Source organism: Lingula anatina, chromosome 1, assembly GCF_051362555.1.
Source record: "Lingula anatina isolate TDL-2025a chromosome 1, LinAna3.0, whole genome shotgun sequence".
In the NCBI taxonomy this organism is placed as follows: domain Eukaryota; kingdom Metazoa; phylum Brachiopoda; class Lingulata; order Lingulida; family Lingulidae; genus Lingula; species Lingula anatina.
This window is the reverse complement of record NC_141767.1, coordinates 60169682-60187244: the sequence shown is the minus strand read 5'-3', so window position 1 is coordinate 60187244 and position 17563 is coordinate 60169682. Positions and strand designations below refer to the sequence as shown.

Genomic DNA, 17563 nt, shown 5'->3' with positions numbered 1-17563 from the left:
CTTTTTAAATAATATGGCAATTTTACAACATTCATTCAAGGTTACAGCTGAGCATGTTTCCACTGCACAACTAATGTTGGGCAAAATGGTTAACAGCATGCTCATTAAATATTGCTCTCCAAATGTTGAGCAATGTTCAGTGAAATGTTGAGAGTGCTTTAACTGGGCTTGGCACATGTGCATAAGAATGGGAACAAACATTGAACAAAAGTATATGCATGGGTCAAATCAGAATATAGGTCATGTGATAGCGTGCATTCTTTCAGAGGCATTCGATGTTAACATACAATTCATTTTAACATATTATATTTTCACATGAACCTTGCCTGTCCAGGAGACCTTCACTGTGAAAATCATGCCAGCCTCTCCCTTTTTCACAGTTGAACCAGAACTTGGTTCCTCATGTTTAAGGGAAAGTTCAAGCAGTTGGTTTAATTTTCAGCAGAGTGAAATATCAACGGTTAGCCTGAGCACAGGTGTAGAAAATGGAACTCTTTTTGTCACTCATTCACTGAGCAAACCTTATATTCCATAAAAGTACAGTCATGTGATTTCAAATTAAATAAAAACAATCTGTAAGGATAATAAGAGCCGTCAAATTTCATTAAAATGATTCTACAACCATCGGCTTTTTACCTTTCTGGAAAGTTCTTGGATTGCAACCATTCCCCAACCTCTTCAGTTGTGGAGTACATTGTCAGGTACACTGCTGAAATAGGGCGTCCATGTGACACAGGGCGGGAATTGCGGTTCTTCCCTTTTGTTAACTGATTCTTCAGTTCATTATGGAGATCATCTTTAGATGCAGCCTTATGAACTAAACAAAAACAGGCCAAAATAATACAGTAAAGAAGCTACATATTTTAATACTTTATACAACAAAATAAAGGAGTGGTTATTTGCATACACACAGAACACTTTTAACAAACTAAATTGAAACAACAGATTATGCACAACTACAACAAATCTAAGCAATAAAAGCTAAGCACTTTGTACTTGACAACTAATAAGTGTTAAAATAAAACATAAGGTAAATCTACTAAATTCTATTAAACAGCAAAATGCAAGGAAAGATAAAGACAAATCTACCTCTCTACATAAATAAATAAATAAATAAATAAATAAATAAATAAATAAATAAAAACAGCTACATTCTGGTTATTAAAATTATGTAAAGAAAAATGTTTGGTATAATTTTAACATTTGGAAAAAAGGTTGAGGTTGAAATACTAAAATGTATGGTGCATGTGCTATTTACACAAAGGATAAATAAAATGATGTGCTCTAAAAAAATATTAGTATGTCATCTTATGTAAAGATTAATTTATAGTTTAGGGGTTGGTCATGCAAGTGTATTTACCATACTACTAATAAGTGCAAGCCTTCCCATCATAGGCAATTCCATCATGTTATCAAATGTCACTTTTCTGCTCAATAGATTCAAATAGTTTGTTATTACATTATTATAACAATACCAACTTCTTTCTTGCAATTATGTTTCCTTGGAAAAGCCTACCTGTAGGCGAACTTTGCACATATAAGAATTAGGTGTGAGAGAAGCTTGGTGAACTATGCTCTTTCAAAAGAAAAAGGAAAAGCTAATTAATTAAAGCACTGCTACTGATTGTGAGAAAATAACATGCATGTGTGGCATGCTAATCTGTCTTTGGGGGAGAATAACAGTATTATTACTCCATGCTAAGAATAAAAAAATCTAAATCTAGTAAATAACACTGAGGTTATCTCTTATAAAACATTCATATTCCACTGGTTTCTAGGGAAATGTGGAGGGTCAATCTGAGAAAAGCAACTGTAGTCAGTAGTGTCCCCATCTATTAGCAGCAACTGTTACTACACTGCATCATGGAAACAACTTACTTATTGTTTTCTCCTCATTTTCCTTTGGTTTTGGTTTCTTTGTTTCTTCTGAAAATCATTGTGCAAAATGTGTTGTTGTTAATATTCTAGCTTGCAAAGAAGGTAAGCCTAATGTTTGTGCTGTTGTTAGTAATATTTAAGCAAAAATAAGTCAAATATACAAGGGTGCATGATTATGGCTTTTTGAGTTCATGTAGCTCACAAGAGATGATTCAGTAGGAAATCAAAATAAGCAACATTTTTGATGTATTATCCTGTGTGTGTGTGTGTGTGTGTGTGTGTGTGTGTGTGTGTGTGTGTGTGAGAGAGAGAGAGGGAGAGAGAGAGAGAGAGATGACAATAAATGTTATAATGTCTACACATCGAGAACATTTTCAGTTAGCTTTCTTATATTAGTATTCACTAAAACAGTTAGAAAATGCTGCAAGTCATCCCACAACTTTTCTCTATATATCAACTCCACTGGAAATATGCTAAGGACAAAAACAGCAATAAACAGAAAAATAAAATATACAAGTGCAAACTGAAGTGGCAATTACATATGAAAAGGAAAACCAGGTCAGAAAAAAGATATGCAAAGAAACAGCAGATCTATGGAGTAAAGTAAAGTGCATTTTCAAACAAAAACATCAACATGCCCCTTCAGCATACACTTCTGCCACTGCTCGAGATTCACTTGGTGTTCATAGTACGACACATGCTGCTTTAAACACTGGAAAAATTCTGAGATCAATATAACATAATACATTTATCACAAAGAGGAAATTTAATTTAAGTAACATAATCAGGGGGCAACCAGAAGTGCAACATAAAAGTTCACATATTAACTTGTGAGTAGAATTTTTGTAAGTTTGAAGCATTCAAATTTATCAATGGTTTCCATTTCATGGTCACTATAAGAATTTGATGTTCAATATAAATTTTAATATGCAAATGACAGAAAATTGCTCACAGGAGAGTGTGCTAAACACCAATGAGAAGCATGCATTACTATGGGCAGAGAGACACATTTGCACCAATTATGTCAGACATACCCATGCTTCACTCATTAGCCCCTAAAGTGATCAAAAAGTTTAAAAAAAAAAAAAAAAAACGATGTAAATGAGAAGATGTCATCGTTTTAATCATTTTAGGCCCCAGAAAGAGTGACCTCTTTCCAGTGGGATGCCACTGAAGAAGGTATATTTACTTTTCCTATAATTCCTTCAGTTATGACATATTTAATTTTTCAGTTATCAGATCTGAATTGCAACATTAGATTTAAAATGTTCACTTAAAATGCTGCATTGAAAGATTCATTGGTTATTGAGAAAATGAACCCCCCATCCAAAAAAAAAAAAAAAAAAAATGATGTTACAGAATTACAGAGAATTTACAATGGCGCCTTTTATATGGTTGCCAAAAAATCTGCAAGCTTATAGTTTTCTGACAGTATACACTGGCCATTTGTAGTGTAAAAATGGAGTGCATTATGTACTTCATGTGATATTTATTACATTGTGAACTATGTCATGTAAACAAGATACACCATTTGTATAATAAATATGGTACAAAGGGTTAAAGTTATGTTGTAAAAATATACATTGTAGAAAAAAGGTGCTTGAGAGGAATGGAATCAAATAGTTTTTACAGAAATGCCATTTCACACATAAGTAACATCAGAAGTTTTCCACTCAAACCCACCTACCATATGAACGATACACGAGATTGAAATCATTTGAAAAAATGGGGAACAATCTGATAATGCCCAGATTCAAATCTAATCTGTATGCCAGAACAATGAGTAATTACTGTGACTTTACATACAGACGCAAGTGATAGCAATATGTACAGACATTACTGTCTGCATATAAAACATGGATGCAGAAAGGCTGAGCCTCTTGAAAACTGCATAACAATGTTGAACAGATGGTGTCATGTGACCACAACAGTGTCAGCACTGAAATATGAATACAACACAAGAGTTGATTAGAATATGAAAAATCCCATATTTTATTGCTTAAATTAAATAGAACATTATCTAACAATTATGAGGTGTAAAAATAATACCTTGATATGTTACATAAACCAACATGGTATTGGTCCCACAACCTTAGCTTGTCTAAAAAAATTATATCATAAATATGGATACTAGAGACTGCCTCCAAAATTCACATAATGCACTGCCAAAGGGATATCAAGCATTTTCATATGCACAAAGCTTTAACTTGATAAATCATCACAACAAATAGGACTTACAAATAATGTTCACTGAAAACGTAAAACACACAAAAGGGTTCATCTTTTATATATAGAACACGTCTTAGACTGTTTGAGAAATTAAACTCAATCAGAAATGTAATTTTTCACTGAAGTATTCTAGAACAAGTGTTACCAAGCAAAAGAAAGAAAATTAGAGTTCAGAAAAAATTTCAAATACAAGAAAAAATATAGCCACAAGCAGTATCTGGAGCACAGAATCAAATTACGTAAGAGTGGTACTACTCCCAGCAGACAGTCTTGATCACCAACCCCATCTGCTGGCCACAGGAAACGTGCAAGAAAGAGCTTGGAGACAACTGTTGCAAGTAAACTATCTACTGAAGCTAAAGCTAAGTATGGCAATGCATTATGTCAAATCTACAACCACCAGAACTGAAATACAAAATTAATGTGTAAGTAGAAACACATTCTTAGTAAAGAAATTAATCCAATCACTTAGGATGTACTGTATCTGAAATAGAATGCCCACAGGTAAAAGAAAAATTGTTAAGATTAATGAACAAAACTAAAATGAAAAAGCAAGAGATATAATGAGGCCATCACACTGATACACAGTCAAGCCCAGTGTATTAGGTCACCTAGAGAACAGGTTATTAAGTGCAGACAAAACATTTAGAGGAGAGATACAACGTGCTTTTATGAATGAAATCATGTTTCCATAAACAAACATTCATTAACAACAGACAGATCAAAACACCAACTGTTTGGAATGTTCATTGGCAATGATCATGTGAAATTTGAATTCAATCATTCTATGAATTACCACAGATAAATTTTCATACAGTATATCTTACACACTAAATTATCTTATATAAAATGTTTGCACTTTCTAAAACAAAATATCAATGTGAAAAAATATTATGTAATCTTATTCATATCTTTGGTTAGTTACTTCTTGTAAGCATATTTCAACTATTATCAACATAATGTGCCTTACAATCATATGTGCAGTGATAACAGTTTTTTTAAAGAATTAAGTGCATCTTGTTTGTTTTCATCTACCTTTTTCTCTTCATTGTTTAAAAGAAGAATTTCCGAGAAACTTATTGCACAGAGTCAATATTCTAATAATGGGACGTGGCTAATAAATCTATAGAGTTTTACTATTACAAAATTTTAAGGGTGAATTAAAACCCAAAAGAATCTGATAAAGATATCTTCGATATCTCGCATTTTTATTCTGAGGGGGGAAAGAGAAGAAAATTATACTCATAATGAATTATATAAATCTAGTCTCTGAAAATTGCTGAATATTATGTCAATGAAGGACAAGAGAACTGTATTTAGACAATGTCCTTTTAGATGCCCCTAACAACCCAATTCTTGTTTTATACAGCTAATGATCATAACAATACATGTGTTAATTTGTGTGATAAATGACTGTGATGTATAATATATTATCTTATCATTTAAATTATTTACATTTTATGGTTGACAATTAATTTTTTTATACAAGTTAAACACTCATTCTCATTCAAATCATAATAAAAATAATTACATATTCTATATTTAATGATCTGTCACCTTGTGAGTAGCTTGGCAACAATATAAGCAATGTTTTTTATGCTTTAGACTTTTTAAGTAGATTAAGGCAAGGTATGAGCATTTACAATACATATTTAATCAAATATAATGCTTGTTTTTTCTTTTTATCCCGATAAATGTGAAATGATGCACAAAAATGGAAATAAGGTGACATACAAACTATCCTACTCTATTATAGGCTTCTTCACGCTATACACAGTCATACATTACATATCAGCAGTCAATGAACACACTAATAATACAAACATAGCTGATCCTCAGTATCTGAGTCATTTTTCCTGCAGCCTTGCAATAACACTCAAAACAGACAAGGCTAAAATGCATTTCCAGAAATCTTTATAGGGAAAATAACACGTTTGCTTAAAACAGCTGAAAAGAACTATATCCTACATTCATTGTAAGATAAAGCATCTGCAATTCAAAAGTAAAGGATATTTCATTTCTTTTTTCCTCTGGCATAGTACATACCAGTGTAGATTGAAATATAAGTTGGCCAGAACATGACTTATAACCCAGACAATTCCAACAGCCACCCCCCCTCCCTGGTCTGCTGTATGTCTAGAAGTATCGGTATTCACCTTGTCTGTTGGCTTGCTTCCAATTCCCATTAACAGGTGGTGGTGGAGGGCCTGGAGGTGGGGGTGGAGGGCGGGCACCATTACTGCGCCCAAAGTCTCTACGATCCTGAAAAATATTGTAAATCTAAGTAAGAGAACAGCTGTACAATATGAGTGTACTTTGCAAACCAATATAAAGTTAGCAGATACTGAGACCATGAATTTCATTTTGGCAATATTAAGTTTACAAATAATAACAATCAACCCAGAATACTTCTCAGCTCATATTCCTACCCTTTCATCAAATGAGGAGTCATGTCCACGTGGATCACTGTCATCATCATATTTCTTCAGAATGGTGTATGGGGCATGCCCAACAGTTCCTTCACTATTCCTAAGTTTCCACCAGTTTCTGCCATCATCTAAGACCTGTGAAGTGGAATAAAACCCAGTTTATTTTGTCAGTGTAGTAAAACAAAATCAAAGATCATAATCATAATTTAAACTAACAAAATACTAATTGCAAGAAAAAAACACTTGTTACATGTACAAACAACAAATAATTTTTTAATTATAAAGAAAATTGCCATGATAAGGCCATTATACACTAGTGTACTTTGCATGGGTATGCTACCTCCAAAATTTCTCCTTTTGAGACAGTCAGCTCCTTGGCATTTCTTCCACTGCGTTCATGCATTACCTCATAAACCCTGAATAAAAGGAAAGAAAAAACTTTTAAAACTTTCCATGGCAGATTTTCTTCATCATGGTGAGAAATCAGATGTTAATTTTCATATAATTACATATAATAAGAGATTCATTTTCTGAAGCCTTTCGGTTGGTATTATTATATTTTAAGTGTATGTAATCACTTACTTTGCTCCTTTACTGCGTAGTTCCCTCAAGAATATTTTCTGCTTTTCCTCAAAGGAGAGAACTCTGGGCTCTGGGGGCAACTGAGGTTCTTGTCTACGAGCCATGGCCTCATGCTGGGCTTGCCTATTTCTAGATAACCAATGATAATAGCACATATATATTTATTACAAATACTGGACAAAACTTTTTTTTTTTTTGGACTTAAAAAGAATTTACAGTACTTGCCCATGTAATACATAGGTTAACTGCAATTTCCAGACAAGCCATGATATGCTGTCATCTAACAATGTAACAGTTGTTTCTGCCATGGTGTATACTGGACAGCTGGCATGTTCAAACATCAGTTACAGCTTCACATATTTTAAGGCATATGGTATTTGACCCTTATCTTCCAGGTCGTTCTCCATTTGCTAAATCACAGCATGCTGCATCTTTCTTTGCTTCTGTCATGCTATAAGTTTCGTATTGTACTACATAGTAGGGGTAAGGGGCACACTTGTTGCACATGACAGCATGCTGTCCCTGTGTTTGTACTGAATATACAGAAGGGAAACAACAGACAACATGAGAAATAATATTCAGAACTGGTGAACTGGTAAATCAGTATCAATATTGGTAATCTCAGTGGTGGCTTATGTCATAAGGTCATCAACAGCTGCAACAAATGCTGGGGAAATTTGACAGGTTCTAGGAAGCAGGCAACACAGAGTCTCAAGCAAGTAGGGGTAGGATTTTACTTGCTAAGTATGTAAGGCATGTTCAAGTAGTCACACTTTAAAAATGTTTGCACAATTAAACTCAACTTGTTTCAGTTGAACTTGCTTCAAGAAAAAATATTAGTAAAGCCAACTAAATGAGAAACGTTCAACACAAAAAATGGGTTACACAATATGTTAGAATCCCTAATTGAGCATAAATAAGCAACACTGGTACGCAAGTAGTACAAATACATGAATACATGAGAATGTTATGTCTTGAAAGTGAAAAATTATTTTGAAAGTAAAACAAAAAAGCCGAAAAAGTGAAAATGAAAGAGAAAGTGAGAACAACAAATGAAGGCATAGACAACTGTAACACATGTTAATATATACAATTAAAGTAAACAAACAAAGCAGTAAGTTAAGTACAGAAATTATTATTTTATCAAATTAATTAAGATTGTCATGATTATGAAAACACACATAGTTGAACTGGAAAGGTTATTGCACATAAACAAGACAAATGACATTTCACACAAAGAGAAGCCTTATATTTAAGAGATAAAATTATTTCAATATTGAAGCAAATTCAAATGAACAAGAAAGTAACAGAGTCCAACCTGTCAATGTGTTTTTCAACATAAGCTTGAAAGCCAGCAGACCTGGGGTCTGACTGACCCACTTGTGGAGGTAAAGGTGGACCACGGTCAAAGTATGGGTCAGTATCTCGACCATTTTCCTGGGGGCTGTATTGATGTTGTTGCTGTTGGTCCCTGAACACAGTCTCTCTATAATGTGGTCTCTCATTGGATTGGACAGGTAACACATGTTCCTCAGCCTACAAGGTAGACAGGAGAATATGAACCAAATGTAATATAATTATATCACTCATCTTACCCATATTGTAAACTGTTGCTTCTTTGTACATCGCGGAAAGACTCTCCCCTCTGTGGCGGAGGGGCACCATACCCCTGACCACTATAATTGGGACCTCCATGACCATACTGATAGGTTGGATCTTCCATCTAAGGAAATCATGAAGAAAATAATGAAATGTGGGATATATGTATAGCTTTTGGTAGCCTAGTGATCAGTGAGAGTGTTCACATATCAATTCCCTATACTGGGCATCTACAGATATTTATCTAATTTAAGAATCTTAGACTGCATTTAAAATAACACTTTGTTTTTTCTTAATCAATAAAAATAAAAAAAAAATAAATAAATCACTGCCATACTGATCCTACCTGCTGCACGCTTGTTATCATATCCCTCCCCCAAATCCCTCCCAGCCCTTGTGACAGTATGCCTCTGTCTTAGTCTTTGTTACTATGGTGATCACCACAACCAGTGCAGTTATAATACCCACAAGTAAATCAGTTACACCAGAAGGCATTATTTTAAACATGGCATTAGAACTGACCAATTCTTCAGCCCTGAGCACTATGTTTGTTTTTCTAGATAATATACCACATTGTGCCTCACCTTCTAATCACTACTATATTATTCTTTAGTAGTTATCAAAGTAGCCCGTTACATTGCATACAGTGATCAGTTTCACTTTTTCCAGTTAGTAATTGACATCATGTATCATGTCAACTAGTAATTATTATACATCTTAATAAATATCCAGTTCCCACTTAAGTAAAATTGTTACTTCTATTTTTATCATTTTTCTATTTTAAGCAGAAGCTTTGATTCTGAAATTCACTGTTAAATGTGCCTGTGATGTGATAAGGAGTGATTGTAAAAATCACAAGCAGAACTTCTGCATTAAATGTAATTAATTTTTTTATTATTTTAAGCAATAAGAAATCAATCGCTGTCACAACAGTTTTGTCAAATACTGAGCAGGGGTTACTTGCTGCCAAAGACTTATCAAATATGAAGGAAGGGCGGGTCTAAGATTTTCCTGAAACTTCTCCACCTATTAATGTCAATCATATGATATCAATCCTGGTTAAACCCTGACCTCTACAAGATAAAGTTGACCTAATACTGAAAGGAAACAAGAAAAAGTTAAATAACATGTTCACATCTGCCATACTACTATACTACTCCCAGTTAGTAGTCTAGACAGTACAAATATTATTAAAACAGCTACAGACACTATTAGATCAGTTCATATTATTCTACAACCAATGTCTGCACTCCAACTAATATGTCCTTTCTTTATTTCTCCATTAACAATTTTAATCTGTAATTTGGCAAAGAAGAAAGATCTCGGCATTCCAGACCAAAAGACAGAACACTGATTTAATTTTGAGACACAGTCGGGGTGCAGACATATATGAGGTACTCCAGAGGCATCACCACAGGCCTACTCACTTGCCCCACTGCTCGAGTGATTTGTTCTTTATTACGTATCTGTGCAGCATGATTGGAAACAGCTTGTGCGATGGCAGAGTTAGCATCATCATCAAACTGTACCGGGCCGCCTGGCTGCCAGCCATCATAGAACCTTGGAACATAAGGAGGTACATAGCCTTTCCAAGCATCCCTGGAACAGAAGCAATTACAGACTTGACAACATGACATTTGCAACAAATAAATATTGTCAGAGTACAAAGCTAACTTATAATCTTTTTAAATCCAATTTCTTTTTTTAATTGGAGAACAAATCTAATTACCTAAAATTCACTGCCTAATGTCCATGTTTGAAAAGTTAGAATGCCAGAAGAAGTGTATATCTCACAATATAATGCCATTTATAAGACCTAGTAGTGTGTCTAGCTCACTCTAGGGTGTGGAAGGCCAAACATCAATACATATTCTATCCATCACTTTATAAATATCCCATTGCTACTACCATTACCATTACCTATTAATGCATTCATGTCAACCTCCAAACAGTCTACTAAACATGACACCAGACCCTGGGATATTATGTGCCACTGGTTGCTTTTGCCACATCTCTAAAATTGCACCTGCCCTGATCACAAACAAATTTGAAAAATTCCAAACTCCATTCTTCAAATCAGTATTCTAGTCCTGAAAAAGAGGTCAATGCCTTTGGTTTTATCACATACCTGTGTACACTCCACGGCTCTCCCAGGGACATCCAAAGGTCTATCTCCTTGGATGTCAGACAGTTAAGGAGGAGTTCCCGTGCATGCACTGTGAGCAGTGGAGAGATAACCTGGCTAGCGAGGTCCGGAGTTCCATGGCGGGGATCCTTGCTGGCCTCCACCACTAGACTTAGAGGGGTGAACAGGAAATGCACAAGTTCTGGAGCATTGGGATCATGGATATGTGCCTTCAACTTGGCCTGTGCACAAACGAAAATGTCAACAATTACAGGGCAACATCACCTAGCAAGTCTTTTAAATTTCTGACAGTACAGTCAAAGCTTAACAAAGTAAACAAAAAATTGCTTATTTTTAATCAGTATTTTATCATCATGTTCCAAAATCAAAACTTTACTCACCAACAAGTTGAAGGACAATTTGAATTTAGCAAAATTACTTATTTTTAATCAGTATTTTATCATCATGTTCCAAAATCAAAACTTTACTCACCAACAAGTTGAAGGACAATTTGAATTTAGCAAAATTGCTTATTTTTAATCAGTATTTTATCATCATGTTCCAAAATCAAAACTTTACTCACCAACAAGTTGAAGGACAATTTGAATTTAGCAAATATGTCTATAAAGTCCTGTGGTGGAGGTGGGCGTGCTCTCATTGTCAGCATACCCTCTGAAGAACATATGTAAAAAGACTGTGTAATGACTTAATTCTTTCATACATCAGTTATTTATATCCATAGCAATATGTCACTTTCTCATTCTAAATATAAAAAAAATCTAAAATAAATAATAAATACATGCCTGCATCTTTCAGTCAGAAATACTGTCAATGCAAAATAAATCATTCAAACCATTATTACAATAATTGCTTTATAACAGAAATACATTACAACCAGCTGACACTTGACGAGTTAATGAGCTTACCTCCCATAACTTTCTTCTTTGATTTGCCTCTGTTTTTCTGTCTTCTGGAAAGTTCTTTGTATGCCTCTGCAGCAAACTGAAGTCGTGCTACAAACTTCTCTATGTCGTCAAAGCAGTGATTCAGTAATTGCTGAAACGGTAACAAAAAATGTCTTCATATATCATATCATACATCATATCTTATGGTATATATTTTATTTTTGCTTAAATTATATGTCAAGCATCATTTTTTCAAAACCACCCTTTCCCTTTGCTGCACAATATTTTGGCATGCTGAAAAACATACCACATCTCTTTCCGTCCTCTCACTAACAACAGAGTCATTATCATCCTCTCGTCTCATGACATTGGTTCTGGGCCCTCTGGGTACACCATAACCACCACCGTATGGTTCTCTGCGACCACGCTCTTCAAACATGCTGATGTGGTTGCGAACCTGCATGCCATTGGGAGGTTCTGGTGCAGGCTCAATGGGAGGAGGTGGGATACGTGGAGGTGGTCCTCTGGATGTATAATGAGTAAAATGAGAAAATGAGTATAATCAGAAAGTTGTACTTGTAATCATTATTTTCACTGGTCCTTAGATGGATTTGTAAAATGATTTTCTTGCATAGTACAACAGACACACACTGACATCCAAATTGCTGCTTTTATACTTGATATTCGATTTTGAACAGATCCTTTTCCAAAGTTGGTACAATATAAACCAGCAAAAACATTTCAGTCTTCCAGCTGGTTAACTAAGAATTGCTGATATAACACCAACAAGGCTATATAACCAACCTAGTGAGAAACAGTGGCAATGTAAATTCAACATTTAAAGCTGCATGAATATTTAATCTATACTTAATCAGGGAAAATAATAAGTACAAACAGCAATTTCAATAAGCCTTCTTAACCCGAACGTCAAAGTTGGTGCTTTATGTTGATACATTTTGGGAGTTCCTTCTTAAAGATTTTTCACAGACGTAAATTATTTAATTATATAACTTTGTAATCTTTGATTTGGGTCATGTTCAGGGCAGTACGCCCAAATTAATTACATCAGTCTAGTTTGTCTTTCTGAGTGATTGCTCTTACCCTGAAGATGGCCTGACTTTACCCATCTTTGCCACTTTTATATCATCTACAACCTCTTGTGCCTGCAAAAAAATGTACATAATGATTTTATTTCAGACTTTATAAATATATGGCCTGCTATTCATATGGTCTCTCTTTCGTTTTGATGATTTTATGACAATTCACTTTAAATATAAATGTCAAATCTCCCAGCCCTAAGACAATTATTTAAAAAATTAACTGAGCTTACCGGCCTGGAGACACACTGGAATATGTGCATTTCTGATGGGTTAGAGTTCTTCTTCTTTGGGTCCTCTACAACTATGAACAGGACTATGTTATTGTAGATGTCTCTGCGGTCACTGCTGGACACTGCTGCTGGCTCACTAACCAAAGGGAGGGGGAAACGCTCCATTTCTTCCTGAATTACACAAATACACATATAAAAACTTGCAAAAAAACAGACATTAGGAGTAAATAATTGATTTAAGTTGTTGCAACTGAACATATACTGATTCCCATCGTGACCTGTCCTAGGAGAATCAGTGATTGTACTGAAACACAATCTCATCTGTTACATATACAAACTAGTTGGATGAGTACAACACGTACTGTGAGAAAACCTGCTAGCATGCAGATAAGTGTGCTGCTCTGGAGACAGGTTTGTAGGTTCTTAGTTTGCTAGGAAACAAGTACACATCAAAAATATTCCAAACTGCACTTACTCCAGTCTGTCCATCTATGACCACTAAATGTTTCCTCTCTATCACCATGCGACATCTCATGGTCCAGATCCCAGAGTTCTGTTCCATTTGGCGAAGTTTGCGAATCCCATCCTCTGGGAACAATAAACCTGGAGAATGACAGCCAAACAACAAATCAGATAACCCTTTTCTCTGCTATACATAGAATGCATAAAGGCCTTAAGTAGGTCATTAAGGGTTTTGCCTTGTTCATCACTCTTCATCAGCATGAGAACAATGTTCATTAAAAGTGATTCTAATTCATTTACTGTTAAAAGAACAGAGGGAGGGATCTCAGAATGTCTGAAAACTTATCAAAGCAGAATTTATTACATGCTGTATGACTCATTCCAATATTTAGGAACATTTTATTAAATCTTCTCTGAATCTGAAAGTGAACAATCCCAAACCATATTATTTAAGGTTCATATTATTTACAAGTAAAGACTATGGTTAACTAAAAGTTATATCATATAATTTTACCTTCTCTGGATCCCACAGTAAATGTGGCCAAATGATCCATGTCATAAACTGGATTTCCAAATGGATCTCTGTCATCTCGTGCAGGCATTCTTTCAGACATCCTCTCAGGTGCTGAAAGTAATATAATGATACATTTACTGCTAAGCTCTACAAAAACTGTATACAATTTATAAGGGTACTCCAATATAATGTAAACGAGGGTTATAAAATATTTACTACATGAAGATGCTAAAATAACTTGCCCACAAAGAAGTTAAGCTACATGACATTAAGAAATAGTCATTATTGACCTCCCTTTATTTTTTTTTTTTTTTACTTTTTTCCCAATTCTTTTGAAGTCAAGTTATACACACATGCAGTTTTTTAAACACGAAACAGGCCTTCAATTTGAACTCTGTCAATCTATATTAGCAGTCAACCATTATGACCTCGGTCCATTATGCACTTTAATGTTTGGCCTGATGACTTCTAAAGTTCAAAACCACCTCCCCAAGGACAAGATGGTACAAAGTGCAACTGACACAATATAATTTCGGCAACAAAAGTCATAACTATATTCATCTTCATTAATGGATAAGCAAGTCAACAAAAATCCTTCAAAGTAATTATTTGCTAATAGCTTTCATTTCTTAGAAAAGAAACCAGGACCAGACTTGTGTAATAATAGACAAGCTGAAGTTTACAAAAGATATGACAACACAATTATCAGAATTAAGGCTGCACCTTTTTATCAGAATTAAGTGTTGTTGCTGCAATAAAAGGTGTGTGGCATTTATAGCAGATTATCAGCTAACCACAACTTATTTATAATATGCAAAATAAAACAATGTCATTGCAAATCAGTTCTCTTATACACTCTTAAATTTCACTCAGTATCACAGGTTCATATACCCTCCCATTTGACAAAGCTGCTTTGACTTTCATAACATGGTCTCTTCATAACATGGTCTCTGCTTGGCTACCTCCCAAATTGTATTCCATGAAACTCATGTTTCGATTATCACAAGTCTTTCCTCCTTTCCATCCTCATCATTAACATGGATAGCTGTGCCCTGTGCATAAACCCACCACTTGCACTAAAACCTTGGCTTTTATGTGTGGTGTTGCATGCCCTGAACTAGAGGGTAAACTACTCGATTCACAGAATGGTTAACTTTCATAGTAGTTCTGCCAGAGCAACAATCTATCTCGATAATTGGGAGCTATCCACCAAGACATGACATCCCTTGCTTGCTCTTCTAGAAATTTTAAACCAAACAGCTGGTGAATTGTCCTGGCTTTGTCCAGACACATTGCTGCAGTGACTAAATGCATTTGTATGATCAACATTTTGACACCCCTCCATGCCCCTCTGTCCATAGCTATTTGGCTTTTGATGCTAAGTGACACAATATGCACGAGGACACAGCTGGAAGGGAAGGAGCAGATGTTGTCTTCATTTAGACTTCATTTTACTTTTTGTTACTTAAATGACAGTCACATGAAACAAACCCAACAAAAATCCTTTTAATTAACCCCCAACAACACAGATAATAAAATATCTCAATGTTTCACATTGTTTGGCAAAATTTGATACACATGTCACTTCAGTTGAAAATGACAATCTATCTAGGTAGAGACATATCTGTGAATATCCGTAAAAATCTATCAGTCGCCCTGGTAGAGGGTACACATGTTGTGTTTTCTCAATATATATCAAAAAGAGTTATTATAATCTGATTTGCTTTCATGTTTTTATTTGTCAGTCAAGGATAGAAATATTAAATCTGCACTAATTCACAGAGAATATATCCTATGCATTTAACCTTACGTTTCTATTGAAAATATTGCATGCTCTCCACAATACCTTCTTAACCAATTTCCTTTACTAGTATTCTTTCTTTCTGATTTTATCAGACTGACCTTAATGTGGTGTACAAAAAGTTGCCAACTTGGGTCATCACCTACTTCTGCTGCTTTGAACATATCTGATAAGCTTTCATAGAGCTCTACAGCATTCTCAAATTACCTGTTCCTTTATCTCCATTGCATGTGGAGTGATATTTACTGCATAATTTTTACACTTGTCGTGTGGGGATTTGATAACTTGACACACAAGTCAAAAAGAAATTTGTCACTAAAAACACTATCTCTACTGAGTAGTTACAGAGCCGAACTAGGGCACCTTGGATTTCACTTATTTTGTTATATCAGTCAGATATAAATTTTACCAAAAACCCAGACACAAGCACATTGAGTTGGTGCAGGGGTGGGGTGGGGGGTGGGGGAGAGGATATTCTCTTTAGAGTAAAAATATGCATGGCATGATTTTGGAGTAAAGCTACAAATCCTGACCTAGGAAATTTCAAATTGTTTCAACTCCATTCAACTCTGGGGTAACAGACATCTAAAAAATTGCTCCATACAGTCATATGTGACAGATGCCCCTAACGTTCACCACAATCCAATATCAATGTCAAAACTGCAAGGTTAACAGAAATAATATATACTATTAACTCTGGTCTCTTAAAGTAAATGATCCCAAACATAACCAGGTCCCATGGCAGTGCTCCCATACCTGTGTTACCAAACCTAAGACAGAGGAGTTTATCAAAATTTGTGACAGCAAAAGATAAGATAAACCAAAGAAACAAACAGACATGGTCTAACATTAACTAAGACTTAACTGTCTTATCTATTAAGCTAAAACACAAACTCATATCTCACCCCACCCAGCCTTACCTGCATACACAAACTACTTCAGTGTGAGAGGAAGAGCAAAGCATGTAACAAAAAATCTTAACTAAAAGTATGCAGATTTATATTATAATAATAAAAATCTTAATTTTTAAAACAGCTCTTAAGCATGTTAATTTGACTATCTATGGCACCTTTTGGGTTTTTTTTACTTTCCTTAATTAAGTAGAAATAGTAATGGATAGGTTATTTCTTTGTTCTAACTTGAAACAAATGCAATTTGAAAGGATTTGAAATACTATTACACCTGTTTATTTTGCCCCATGGTATACAAATACACTGTGTTTGTGTCCTGACATGTAACTATAATCAACCGAGCCGAAAGATTGATGACCCTGACAAAGTCTGTCAGGTAACAATGCCTGGGCTTGTTACCCAAGAGACCACAAAGAGTATTCCTAGCATGTGACATCCACCACATGGAATTCACCTGTTCTATATATTCACAATCATTTAACATCTTGATTATTAAAAAAAAATACCATTAATAACATATACAATTAAGGAACATGTCACACCAGTTGAAACACATTCATTATAATCAAATGTTACCTCAACCAACCAAAGCACATTTCACACGAGAGCATTAAGATAGTTGATAAGTGTTTTGTATTTTTCATTGTATGTACCAAAACAAGACATTTGTCATTCTCTGCCATATGTTAGCTATATACAGTTTGGACGGGTACCAAGGCCAATATCAAGACATCTCCAGTACATTGACTGACAGCGTAAAATATAACATGCATGAAACAAGCAATTTGTGTTGCGAAG

At 34.8% G+C, this 17563-nt stretch overlaps 1 protein-coding gene across 8 annotated transcripts in view; it reads right to left on the bottom strand.

Moving 5' to 3' along the window:
• The window catches only part of LOC106171223 (epidermal growth factor receptor kinase substrate 8), a 31370-nt gene that overhangs the window by 5750 nt on the left and 8057 nt on the right, over positions 1-17563 (bottom strand). For 4 of the 8 annotated variants that reach the window (XM_087012771.1, XM_087013052.1, XM_087012944.1 and 1 more), the window contains 16 exons: positions 14054-14164; positions 13553-13680; positions 13078-13248; positions 12849-12910; positions 12055-12271; positions 11769-11898; positions 11426-11514; positions 10846-11084; positions 10145-10316; positions 8437-8654; positions 7119-7247; positions 6877-6952; positions 6537-6671; positions 6264-6369; positions 1879-1926; positions 637-817 (listed from right to left, as the gene is read on the bottom strand). In XM_087012771.1, the coding sequence (XP_086868897.1) occupies positions 637-817; positions 1879-1926; positions 6264-6369; positions 6537-6671; positions 6877-6952; positions 7119-7247; positions 8437-8654; positions 10145-10316; positions 10846-11084; positions 11426-11514; positions 11769-11898; positions 12055-12271; positions 12849-12910; positions 13078-13248; positions 13553-13680; positions 14054-14164 (2212 nt within the window). Of the gene's footprint in view, positions 1-636; positions 818-1878; positions 1927-6263; positions 6370-6536; positions 6672-6876; positions 6953-7118; positions 7248-8436; positions 8655-8713; positions 8842-10144; positions 10317-10845; positions 11085-11425; positions 11515-11768; positions 11899-12054; positions 12272-12848; positions 12911-13077; positions 13249-13552; positions 13681-14053; positions 14165-17563 lie in introns of all 8 variants that reach the window. The other 4 variants (XM_087012987.1, XM_087013180.1, XM_087013119.1 and 1 more) reach the window with 4 other exon arrangements.